At 44.3% G+C, this 13,240-nt stretch overlaps 1 protein-coding gene across 6 annotated transcripts in view; it reads left to right on the plus strand.

Annotated features, from left to right (window-relative positions):
- UGP2 (UDP-glucose pyrophosphorylase 2) overlaps positions 1 to 13,240 on the plus strand; it is a 440,011-nt gene that overhangs the window by 180,017 nt on the left and 246,754 nt on the right. For all 6 annotated transcript variants that reach the window (XM_069234231.1, XM_069234233.1, XM_069234232.1 and 3 more), the window contains exon 2: positions 1,052 to 1,179. In XM_069234231.1, the coding sequence (XP_069090332.1) occupies positions 1,052 to 1,179 (128 nt within the window). The remainder of the gene's footprint in view (positions 1 to 1,051; positions 1,180 to 13,240) is intronic.

Here is a 13,240-nt window from a genome sequence, read left to right on the forward strand (position 1 = left end):
AGCCAAAAATCATTTGCAAAGCCGATAAATCTCAAAGGTGAGTTCTTTTGGCTTTGCTAATGCTTTTTGTCAATGGGGATTTGCATGTTAATGCACGCTGCATTCCTCGCTGACTTCCAGAACCAGGCATGCAAAAAAGTGCAGCATCCATCCAGAATTCTCAGAGCACCCCTTAGTGCCCCAGCCACAATGTCATATTCTTCACATTTGGGCTTTTCTTCAAGCACATTCTTCCAACCATTCATTGCTTCACTTATACCTGATCAGGGCAAGGCATGCTGACTTCGATCTGCAATCCTTCGGACAAGTCATGCATGTTTTGGCTTGCAACCACTTGCACAAGACATGCAGACTCCAACCTGCTACCATTTGCATGAAGTATGCAGGCTGCTGCAAGTAGCCTTTAGAATAAGGGTCCTGCCTCTAAGCAACCGGTCAAGAAAAACACTCTGAAAGCCAACACCATTAGTGGAAGTGTATTATACATTTAACAAGGAACAAAAGCCATAAAGAAAATCCCATGTCGCAAATAGGTGGTAAGCTATCTGCTTGCTTTGGAAAACCAATTGAACTCTTGCAAATCTTGGCATATATCACTGATATAGCAGTAGACCTGGAGTAGGTGGCCTTAAGCAAGGTTATGCTCCAAAGCAAGGTTACTCTCAGCAGTGCTATGTTGTGTTTTTACCGTGGTTTACTATTTGCTGTTTTTATAAAGGCAACTTTTTACATTATGCCAATGTTCGCAGTACAGGTAATGGACAAAAACTTGTTCTTCTTATGATGTAATAGGCTTTTCATGTGTCGCAGTCTGCATGAGTTTATAATTCCTACCACTATTATGCATCCTTTAAAATTTAAAATAATACGAGCCAGACACTCGTCCTTTGGTGTACCCCTTTTCCCCTTAACTAAAATGTAATAATGGTATGGTTAGGAATAATTTTACTGCATGACTGATTATATAAATGATGAATCTGTACTTATTAACTGTTGTATAGGCTTGAGAGGAATGTATTTCTAATATTGTTGGCTTCTTTGTCTCTTGCAGATTTTAGCAAAGCGATGTCTGGGGGTGGGATGTCTCAATTTCAAGAGGTTATCCGGCAGGAGCTGGAGCTGTCCATGAAAATGGAACTAGAAAAAATACTTGAAACAGCATTAAAAGCGGACTTTGAGGTATGTTCTTGTGTCTTAACTACAAATATTCTCTTTCTCATGCTGTTTGTTGTCGGACAGCTCTGACCTTTGAATGTTGCTAAGTGTAGTAGAGGCGATGAGCTGGGTTATGTGAAGTTGAAGCATTTTTATAAAGGTAATTGCTGGCCAAAAGAGACACAAGCACAAGACTTCAAGAGCAGAAAGGGAACAAATCAATAAAAACGGCATCCGATGCTAGAGTAGGCTTCTCCAACGAGTAGCTCGTGAGCCACTGGTAGCTCTCCACCTACCTCCTGTGTTCAGCCCAGCATACTCAATTAGAAGCTTTTATTTAGTTGAATTAATATAAGTATACCAAAATTGGAAAGTGTATATTCGACATGAAAATCTATTTTCAAAACCCATAATTTTCAAAATATATTTAAATCTGATATTTGAATGATACACCATGCAGTATTAGGAGGGGTATTACTACTATTATTACTTTGCTGCCAGGGGGCATTGCAGCTGTGGCTATTTATTACCCTTGTAAAGGGATTTCACTTTGACCTAAGCCTTTTTTACATTATGGCTGGCAATCATGCACTGAGATGCTCACGGTTGGTAATCTTGAATAGGGTGGCCACTAATGTAATCTTGTCAAATGTGTACCGCACTAATACTATTGGTAGCTCAGGATGATTTTCATTGAGCAGAAGTAGCTCTTGTTAATACAAAGGTTGGGGACCCCTGTTCTAGATGTTATCATTGTGTGTAGAAAAGCTGGAGCTGGACACCAAATACGATTAGTGATGTTGCAGCGGCCAGGGAGACGTACAGATGAAAAGAGTCCTTTTTCTGAAGTCACTTCTTATGTACTTCTATACTTATTCTCAGTCCTTGTTCTGTGGGTTGTTGGGTTTGAAAGAAGATGGAAAACCCCCAACACTTAAGGCCCTAAAGCAATAAAACTATTTTCCAAGGGAGAAAAACAGATCAGAAGAGTCCTTTTTCTGAAGTCACTTCTTATTTACTTGTATACTTATTCTCAGCCTTGATCTGTGGGTTGGAGGTTAAGAATATGGCAATACCCCAACATATAAGACCCTGTAGCAATAAAATTATTTTGCAAGATATAGAACTATGCGTTGAAGGCAAAACGTTGCATACTCAGCACAAAAATAGAGTACATTTGGATTTTCCATCAAATTGCATTGCTTTGTATGGTGTTGTTTGCATGGAAGGTATTCTGTTTGTACGAGAGGAAGGTTGTTCTTACTTCTTGGATTTCACTTATTCTACTTATTCACTTGCCCTCTCTGACAGACGTTGTCCCTGGTCTGAGGTGTAGTGCTGTTTTCAGTTTTAGGAACAGAACGTCTCCGCTCAAGTAGAGAATATGCATTTTTTTAAAAAAAATTTAAAAATTTTTTAATCTGTGGCTGCCTTATTAACGTATTAGGGTATTATGGCCTAAATATCATCTTGCAAAAATATTGTGTTGTAAATAAAGTTTATTAAAATATCATCCCATGTGAGTTAATACCGCGAAATTCCCGGTGGCTTGGAGAAGATGGTTGCTTAATCCCGATGCTCCGCTTAACCTAGGGAGCACTGGATAACATCCACCTTAATTGAATCAGCGCAGCTTAAAAAAAAAAACCCAAAAAAACCTCATGACTCCTGAATGCTGCACGATCACATAACGCATGAAATCCAGAGCTTAAAATTCCTGCTGTCAAGGAAGAAAAGGACCGTACAATTGTGCCCAGCTGAACCAAAATGGTGGCGGTGATAGACTCGCTGAACTAAAATCAAGCCTTCTTGCACCTGCATCACAACTATACAGTTGGGACGGAAAAGTCTTCTGCATGGTAAAGACTTGTATCCCTGCCTTAGGTGCCCAGCTATACTGTTGTCTGGATCTCTAGTGCTGATTTTGTTTGTTATAGGTGAACAAGGATCATTCGCGAGTTCCATGACATAGGCCTGTCTCACAGATTGTGCGTCTTGTTGGACAGGAAGGGGTGCCAAACATGCTACCCTCATAGTGGTGGAAGGCTACCCCCTTCACCAGGAGCTACGGAGCAGAAGCACAGTGGTGTCAGCATACCTTGTAGTTACCAGGAGTAGCGAAGACGACCTTTTTACCCTGCCTCACTGGAGTGAGGCCTACAGGCTCACTCACCTTCTTAAATGTTCTTCTGCTTGGTGCTTCACTCACCCTTGGCCTACATCAGTTAGATGTGGAGTGCTGCGTAGTGCCGAAGAAGTGACTGCGCTGGCTCCGTGTGCTTGGGAAGGGTACAGTGCAGGGATAGAGCAGTACTATGTAGTATATGTGAGATCAGTGCATGTGTTGAGGGTATGTCTGCCCATGAGGAATGCATTACATGAAAGATGTAGAGCTCTGCAGTGCCTGCACAATGAGAGCATGTGCCGGGTGTATGTTTACCTACGTGAAGTACAGTACATGAAGGGTGAAGCGTCGTGCAGTGTTCACACGGTGTGTGTGTGCTGGCAGTGTATGTTTGTAAATAAGACACCCTGGTTAAGTATAATAAATCTTTAGTGCTGAACAGTGCATGCAGAGTGTGTGTACTGAATGCATGTGTACATGTATGGAGGTACTAGTGCTGGACAGTTAGTGAACTGTGAATGTGTACAATAAGTAAATGGGCCTTTCATGGTACATTATATGCGGGACCTTGGGTTCTATTTTGAGAAGCCCAGGTCTGCCTGATGAAGACATGAAGAGTAGAGGAATTCCCCCAGACAGATTTGTGTATTGCTGCATTCCTGTGAGCTGGATGGGACACACGATGGAGGGAAAATGAAGAGACTCCCTTAACACTTCAAAAGACTCCTGTTTGATTCAGTAATAGATCACAAGGAAGGGACCTGGACACATCTCATAAGGAGAGATGGGGCTGATAAGGTTATCATAAAGAGAAGGCCTGGGGTCTAGGATTAGCCTTTGGATGCATATATTGCCGTGGTTGACATCCAGGTGTGAAATCTGGCCACTTCCATGAGTGGTGTTTGGGGACAATCAACTTTGGAGTTGGTTGTAATAGACGTCTTTCATCAGGATAAAATAAAGACAGAAGTGTCCACTACAAAAGAAGCAGAAACCCAACATAAAACCTCAAAGACTCAGACACTAAATCACATTTGGTCTCTGGAAAAGGACTAAAAGAAATGAGTTTGAACCACCCAGATATTGTCATCTGTCAAGCAGCCAGATGGGCTGTATGAGAAGGGGAAGCTCTGCAAGGCTTTGACCAGGACTGGGTGGGGGGCAAAGCCTGCTAGTCTCCCTGCTGGGTGAGGGAACATCACCCAGGGAAACCAAGACCACCTGCCCTGGAGCATAGAGCACCAGTTCCTGCCTGCTTGCCAGGACCATTTTGCCCTGTGAGGAACAGGAGATTGTTTGAGGGAGCGAGGTCCTGTGGGGAGCCCTACCACGAGGACGTCCTGTATGAGGTTTGAGGATTCTGATGGGTGCTAATAGGGCTGTAACCTGTGTGCAGAACTGTTTTTGGTGAACCTTCCCCTGAATACCAGTAGATGGCCTCCGTAGACAGCCAGGTTGTGAGCACTGTGCGGTGGGTGCCGAGCCCACGTGGTCTTGTTGCAGTGACCCTGTATGCCAGAGAGGGGACCACTGTTGGAGTAATTGTTTGACCAGTGTGCCAGGACTTTTCAACACCTGAGGGATGACCCTGCATGCCAGGAGGGGCTGTTGTGGTGTGGATGATTGCACCCGAGAAATTTACGTTGCGTTCGGAAGGTACCGCAGCAGCCCCATGTGCTAAGAGAGGCTGCCGTGACCAAATCATCAAAGACTTCTGGCTGTTGCCCTGGGCTGGAGTGAAACTGCGACCAGCAAGTCTAGCCTCACTTAGAGATCTGCCCTGACTAACCTGCAAGGACCAGGAGAACGCAGAGGAGGGCACCGCACCCTTATGGACACCAGTTGAGGGTCCAAGGATTGCATTTCCCTCCACTGGGGAGAACTTGACTTGTCACCTCTCTGCAAAGCTGGAAGCTGCTTAGTTTGCTGGAAAGAGCCGGCTGTGCCACTCCAGAGAGGGAGTTTGGGCCAGCCTGATTCTGCTGCTTGTACCACAAACAGGCTGACTTTACCAATCAAGATCTGATCTCGCGAGTGCTTGCCCTGAAGGCACCTGCTATAAAGCAGAATGCTTCTGAGCTGTAGGACCACGTAAGTCTTGAACTGGGCCTTTGGGACCTGGGAGAACTGAATAGTACAGCCTAATAGTGTGCATTTCCCCCAGGATGCAGACACCAATGAATGGGGAATAACCCGGAACGTGTTACACAAAGAAGGGTGGGAACAGGGATTTGCCTGACAACTACTAGAGCCCCAAAAAGAACAGATGATGGATGGAATACTGAACAATGCAAACATTCACCACCCCGCCACAAAGATCTGGGTTTAGCCCATTGTTTTTTAGTTTTTGTGCCCACCACACTACCAAAGTTTGGACCCAGCCATATGCAACTCAGTCTTGACCCTGCTCTCCATTGGAACAGTCCAGTCCGAATTGCTAGCCCCTCCTTAGGCTGGAAACAAGCATCCAGGGACCGGAAAAAAACATCCAGGGACTGGTTTTGGGGTGCCATCCCCCATTAGCCAGGCTAGCTTAAATCCAGTGGCATAGTGAGCATGGGACCCACGTCTGGGCATACCCTTCCCACTTAGGGCGACAAAGACAAAAAGAACAGGTGATGGACGGAACGCTAAGCAATGCAAACATTCACCCCAGTCACAAAAATCTGGCTTTAATCCATCGTTTTTTTGCCCACACGCCACCCCATTTTGGACCCAACCATATGCAAATCAGTTTTTTTCAGAATGCTGACTTATTGCAGAAAAGGAAAAGGACAGATCATTACAACATCGGAATTAGCAAGATCAACTCACACTCAATCAGTGGTGTTCTTCCTAGTAGTTCCATCGTCACCCGTCCCTCCACCCTGCCTTCACCCAAAGTAAAAGTGATCAGTGGCATCAACTTTTACCCGTCCGTGAACATGAGCGCTGATGCAAATCAGTCTTGACCCTGCTCCCCATGGGAACAGAGCCCCTATCTTAATGGGGATTGTGTTGTTGTGTTTGAATACTGTATTTGTTTGCATGTGTAGGATTAGAAATATTATACTACTTTTTTCTTATAAAAGTACTTGGACATTGATTTATTGTTTGTACTGTATGCACTTTGAGTTATAAGTTGTGTTCACTGATCTCTGTCTACATTCCCCCAAAGGAGCCTTGACTCTGTAGTAGCTGTGTTCAAACAGTCAAGTGCAGAAGGGGTACTTGGCCCATTTGAGCGGGTTCCATATAAGGTTGAGCCCGGGACATCGGGAGTGAAAGGCCTCATCCACCAAGCTTGGGCCCAGTAAACCCTGCTTGACTCTTGGCCCTCTGAAAGGGGTTCTGCCATACAACATGTACACTGTGAAAGTCTGCATAAAGCAACATTTTTAAACAGCTGTAGGAGCTTAACTACATGGAGACCAAACGTCAGGCAAAAGTGAAGAAGGAAGGAAACAGACAGGATCTTACTGCATTTCAGACCGGTGACTAAGCCAATCAAGCCACCATCTTATCACCTGTACATCTCTGATATGGATTATTGCTGCCACTCCTCAATATATCCGTGCCCAGTACACAATAGCATTTGACTGAGCAAAGCATCAATATTGGTGTCTGCCATTTGGCTACCCCTGTAGTGCCATCTTCCCTGTTTGACACTTGCAGCTTACTCATAGCCATGAGGGATCTTTCTCGAAATTAGGCCTTTCAAACCCCAGGCCAGAGACAGTGAACAGAGCAGATAAAAGAGATTTAAAAGAGAAACTGGTTTGCCCGAGATGCAGGTTCTGAACTGTGTGCTGTGAGTAAGCTGAACAAACACACTTCAGCATCATTCTTTATTAACATCAATTGCAATCCCGATCCTAGCGACCCTTTTACTCCTGCATTTCTTTGCACACCATGAAGGACAATGTTCCCGGAGATGCAGGTTAGCTCATGCACAGGATTTCAGGGGTAAGGAAGAACCTCTTGTGTCCTACTAAATAACAGGCAAAAAAAAAAAATATGAATATATAATGTAGCTATAGTGTTATATTTAGGATTGCGTTTCCATAGGAAATGCATTTACTGTGTTGCCAATTTCTTTGGCGCCATTTCAGAAATCTCCACAAACTTTCAAAAAAAGTGTTTTGTTTTTTTGCCCACTTTGCGCATGGAAACGTTCGGGGTGATCTGTCAAGCTGGAATTGAGGTAAAAGGGAGGGTCCCGAAACACGTTTTCCCTATTCATTTTCCCATAGGAACTTTAGATATAGCTACAACTTAAACCACTGAACGTGAAATACACAATTTGACAGAAAGCTAGATGTAGAGCCAGAAAGAGTGCTTTTTGTGTTTTGGTATAAATCAATTTAGTAGTTTTTCAGCAATTAATGCTCAAAACTTTGTATATCTAGGGATGAAGAGGCTCCATGGATCCTGGCAGATCCCCGGGTGGACCAGGAACCGGGTGGAAAAGAGAGTTATAGTTTCTGAATTGGTGAGAGGAGGGGGGCACGCGGTCCCCCTCCCTGGACTGATTTGGGCCCCAGGGACCCCATCCTGTATTTGCTCTTGCTTGGTGGGAGCCATTTAAAATTTCCTGCCAAGCAGGTGCAAACACCAACTCTGCTCCCAGCAGATGGGAGCTTGAGAAATGCTTGCACCCGCTGGGAGCGGACGATTGATCTGTTTCCCAGCCTGCAGTGATGTGCGCAGGGCTACAGATCTTAACACTGCTCCCACCCACGGGGAGCAGCACTTATAGCTTCTCCCTATGGGTGGGAGCTATGCCGGCTCTTGCTGGATGCGGGGAGCTCGCTTGGGTCGTGGGGCCTTGGGGCTGCACCCGCTGTTCCAAACAATAGTGTGGTGGATGCACCAGGGTACCCACCCATGGAACTGGGTCCCAGGGGCTGAAATTTGACCGAGGAGGGGGGGGGCATGTGCCCCCTCCCTCTTAAATATGTTGCTGGACCCTGGGTGATGAGGTCCCTGGGGCCAAAAGTGGCCCGGGGAGGGTTGCCTTGTGCCCCCTTCCCCCTAAAAATGCATGCGCTGGGTCCTGGGGGATGGGATCCCTGGGTCTGGGCCCTGTGGCTAACCCTCCTTGGTGCGTCAGATGGCCATTGGCTGTCACTGGAGAGGGCTTTAAAGGCCCCTCTGGTACCAGTAGCAGAGGGAGTCCTTTTTACTTTTTGTTCAGGCTACCGGAGAAGAGCTTCCCGAGCAATTTGATCTGTTTTTTTTGCTTACTACAATAACGATCGCACACAAGATGCGCTGCCGTCATTATAGTGAAAGTAGAAAAAGCCAATATATTCTGTATTTACCTTATCACATTTGCTGTGCTTCAAAGATCGGGGTAACAGTTCAGGATGTCTCTCTTGAAAATTGCTACTTTTTTAACAAGAAGAAATTCCTCTCACTTTACTTCCCTTTTCTGACTGAGTGAATTATGTGACAATCTTGCTGGGTTGCAGGTTTGTGAAAGGAAAGGTAGTAGGAGGTCATTGTTTTGTAATGTAATACAAAAAGTAAGTACCTGTAAAAGAACTCTACATATTCAGCAGATAGGAACGCAAAAGTGAAGCAGATTTTTTTTTTTGTAATTTTGCAGTGTGATGGAAACAAATATTTTAATATGATCAAAACAAATCAAGACATTTAACTGAGTGTTGCACAAATGATAAATATTCATGATAAATATTCACATTTTCCACACATCATTTGTGTGCAGTATAGTTTTCAATAAAACTGTCATGTCTGTACAAGTTTAGTGGTCATTGCAATGGAAAATGTGATGTCTGTAAATGACAGTGTGCCGCCATACAATGCTTTAGTGACATTAAAAACATTACCAACCTTATGTCCATTAAAGCTAGGTGGGTCACGAAAGTTGTTCTACAAATTGGGTCATGGCTCTAAAGGTTTGGGAACCAGTGTTCTAGAGTTATATGCGTACATGCTTCAATGCCTAAACACTTGAATGCTTCATTAGTAGGAGGACGTTATTCACTAAATATGCTTACATGCTTAATTGTTTAAACACTTGTATGCTTCATTAGTAGAAGGAAGTTATCCTCTAAAAATTGTAGCATGTTTTTGTTCATTTAAATGTAATAGATGTTCTCCAGATTTAGGTGCCTGAGAAGTTGCCTGTTGGGAACTCCACTTTTACACAATATACTTTTGGGAGGGAGGGGAGAAGAGGGTTGAGAGAGGAAACTTCTATGGGTTTGTCTTTATTTTTGTTTTTTCCTTGGTGACTCCTATTCCTAATGCTGTTAGCCTAATTTCTAACTTCTTTCATTTCTTCTGTACAATAAACCTTCCATCACTGACATGGCTGTACAGCTTTCTGCCTTACATGCAAACAACACTTTCAGTTCTTCAAGTACACAACAATGTATTGTTAGATTTACGGAGTGGGGTCAGCCAACCACTTGTTATAGACAAAAATGACATCCAATAATATACTACCAAAGGGCGAAACCACTAAGATAAAAGGAAAAGGATTTTGGACTATTGAAAAAACCTCAAAAGCAGTATTGTCATTCTACAAGAAAACAAAATAGGTCCACAAGAACCTGTAACAAACTGGATTCAAGAGTCGTCATGTTCACCTGCGTGTAAAACGACAATGGGGGTTAGTAATGCTCATTTAAAAAAATGCAGGCAATAAAGTAATTGGGAAGATGGTTGATAACTAAAATAACAGGTAACAACAAGGTCTACATATGAAATATATATGTCCCAACAGAGGATGACACATAATTCTGAATTAATTTGAATAAGTAATTCAGCACAATACAGACAAACTCCAAAATAATCCCAGGCTGCAACTCTGTTCTGCCCTGGTACATAATTTACTTTGAAATTCCACTTGTAAACACAGACCATACAAAGCCCACAAACAATTGAGGAATCTGTGCACACTAAACCAACTAAATGACTTGTGTCTGCACAACTCAACAGATAGTAATTACATGTTTTACTCCCATCCTCCTAACACATTCACCAGAATGGAGTATCTTCTAATCATAATTTCTCTCTGCAAAATTAACAAACCCCAAAATTGAGCTGATCTTCGTATCAGACCATGCATGCATTTCCATGCAGATAGATACTCATACGGAAAATCAACAAGGATAGAATATTGAGAATGAATAAAGATGTTATAAATAACCAAATAAAAATAGCGCTTAAAAATGTTCTCTAAGGAAAATCAATATAAATAGCTCAGCAGTATTTACATGGGACACAATGAAAGCAACAATAAGGGGAGTGGTGATTAAGATTGTCACATAAGAAAAGAGAGCAATCCCAGAAACTAGATACTTTCGAAAGCAATATTAGCAAGTGTTAGAGTAAACAGACAATTATCAGGCAAAATAACATTATTGCAAGGTACTTGCCAGGAGTGCCCTCTGTCAGCTATGTTCCAAAGGTACGAACATTTTATACAAATTGAAAACTATGAAATACGAATGAAATAAAATAACTATCAATATAGCTCACACTAAGTGAAGAATATCAGAGAAAAAAATGATAGAACAACGTAAGGCTGGGTTGACCTTGGTGAACCTTCTTATATACAATGAGAACAGACAAAGATATTGCAATTAAAAATATGACACTAATCATGCAAACAGATCCCATAAATATGTCTGCTTGTTTCGACTCAAATTATATAAACCAACATCTCTGGATAATTGCCATGCCTGTCGAGAGAAACTGAATCTCCCAAAGCTAAATAACATTTCTAATCAGCAAGTTCAAGAAATAGATAAAGATGAAATCACCAAAACAATCAATCCGATGAAGTAGAGGAAAGTACCAGGCCTCGCCTGTTTTATCGGGAAGTTGTTATTCCAATTTCTTCCAGGATTGTCTACTGGAACATATGAGAACATTTTCCTCAACTTTGAGGAAACAAGTAGAATAGAAGCTTTATGGATCAAATCTGTTTATTTATTTAAACATATAAAAGTACAGAGCACCGCAGCATAATCGGTAATATTTCAACCACCATATTACAAAAGTTCCAGACCGGCATGAGGAAGTCCATCCACAGGATCCCTGTTCTATCGCCAGGGAGGACCCCCCCCCCCAGCCAGCCACCTCCTGTCAACTAGAAGGACGAGGTGGCCAAAGCACAAAAGTCTGATGAGCTCAGAGCTCCGTAGATAGTATAACAGAACATATAAATGTCGAACAATACAAAAATTGTGCTTCCCCCCCATGAGGCTGTGCCCCTCTCTCGTCCCCCTGCTCTCCCTCTCCCCCCCCCCCCCCCCTCACTGCATTGTCTCAGCCCTCCCCAAACCCCGCCAGGTCGGTCATTCTCTAAGAAGTTCGTGTCAGCCCCAAGACCCTCAGATAAGCCAGGCATGTCAGCTCAGTAAATTCTGTGGACAAAATCTGGAGGAACGGTTTCCATAGCGTACCTATGTCACCCACTCTCTGCTGAGAAGCCAGGGTAAGCTTCTCCATTGCAAAAATGAACCACAGCTTCTGGAGCCAAGACACATGCGTCGGTACCCTGTCCGTGCCCCATAAAGCTAGTATCAACTGCAATGCCGCATTGAGGGCCAGGGCCATCTGCCGCCCCCCCTCAACGATCGAAGGGGAAAGGTGAGGGGGTTGGGTAGGCCTAGCAGAACGTACAATAGAAATCTGGGAATCTCAGTCTGGAACACCTTGTCAATAACGGCTATAATGCTCACCCAATATCTCTTGAGCTTGGGGCAATGCCAGAGCAGATGCACAAGTGTACCTGTATTACCACACCCCCTCCAACAAAGGCTAGACTTGGTGGAATCCCATGCATGTACCCTAGCTGGAGTGTAATACCAATAAGAAGCCACCTTATATGTCGTCTCCGTCCCCGCTGTATTATAGGCCGTATGATGTATTCTATAAAATACATTGTCCCATTCCTCCTCAGAAAGCTCCCTCTCCAGCTCTCTCCCATCTCAGCTGCCCTTTAGACTTAGGCGGACGCTCCACCCCCTGCAGAAGCCTATAAAGTTCTGAAATCACTCGTCTATAATCCTTCTTCGTCAGCAGCCATTTCTTGAACGGCGTGAGCGGTCTAGCCATCAACGCTCTATTAGCAGGCAGAAGGGCCCAGTGCCGCACCTGATAGTACATCAGCCTATTTGCCTCTGTCAGGCCATATGTCTCCTGCATCTGGTCGAAGGGAATCACTCCTTGCTCATCAAAAAGGCTCCCCACCCTCTTACAACCCCCATCGTACCAATGGCGCAGACTTTCCACTTGAAAACCAGGCCCAAAATCAGGATTCGCGTCTATCGGAGTCAGAGGGGACGGAAACAACGTGAGCCCCGACCGACAAGCCACTGTGTCCCATACATGCAACGTTGCTCCCGTAATCTGGGAGGAGTAGAGGCCCTTCGCCCTGTGGCGATGCAGGAGCCAAGGCTCCTTCCAAATGTGAGAGCCCGCCACCGCCTGATCCATGAAGCACCAATGTTTCTTAGTAAGTGGGCGACTCCACTCTAAAAGAAAACGCAACTGTGCCACCTGAAAATATCGCAGAAGGCAGGGAACCGCCAACCCCCCTTTCCCCTCAGAGCGGTGCAAAACCCGTCGCGGGAGGCGCGCCGGTCGCCCATCCCAAATAAATCTCAGAACCGCAGACTGAAGCGTCGCTATCACCCGAGATGGAGGAGTCAAAGGAAGCGTCTGGAACACATAAAGTATACACGGCAACACGGTCATCTTCACCGCCGACACCCTACCCAGGCAGGAAAGTTTATGTTTCCCCCAGGACTCAAGGTCCCGCTGCACCTCACAAACTAACGTCTCATAATTCAAGCTCGCTGTCTTTGCAACGGAAGGCGCCAGGTCAACACCCAGGTAACAAAGCCGCAATATCGACCAGAGAAAGGGGTATCGGGCTCTCAAATCCTCCTCATGCTCCGGGCTTACAAACAAACTGAGGACCTGGGACTTCGGCATGTT

This window comes from Pleurodeles waltl, chromosome 5 (genome assembly GCF_031143425.1).
Source record: "Pleurodeles waltl isolate 20211129_DDA chromosome 5, aPleWal1.hap1.20221129, whole genome shotgun sequence".
Taxonomy (NCBI): Eukaryota; Metazoa; Chordata; class Amphibia; order Caudata; family Salamandridae; genus Pleurodeles; species Pleurodeles waltl.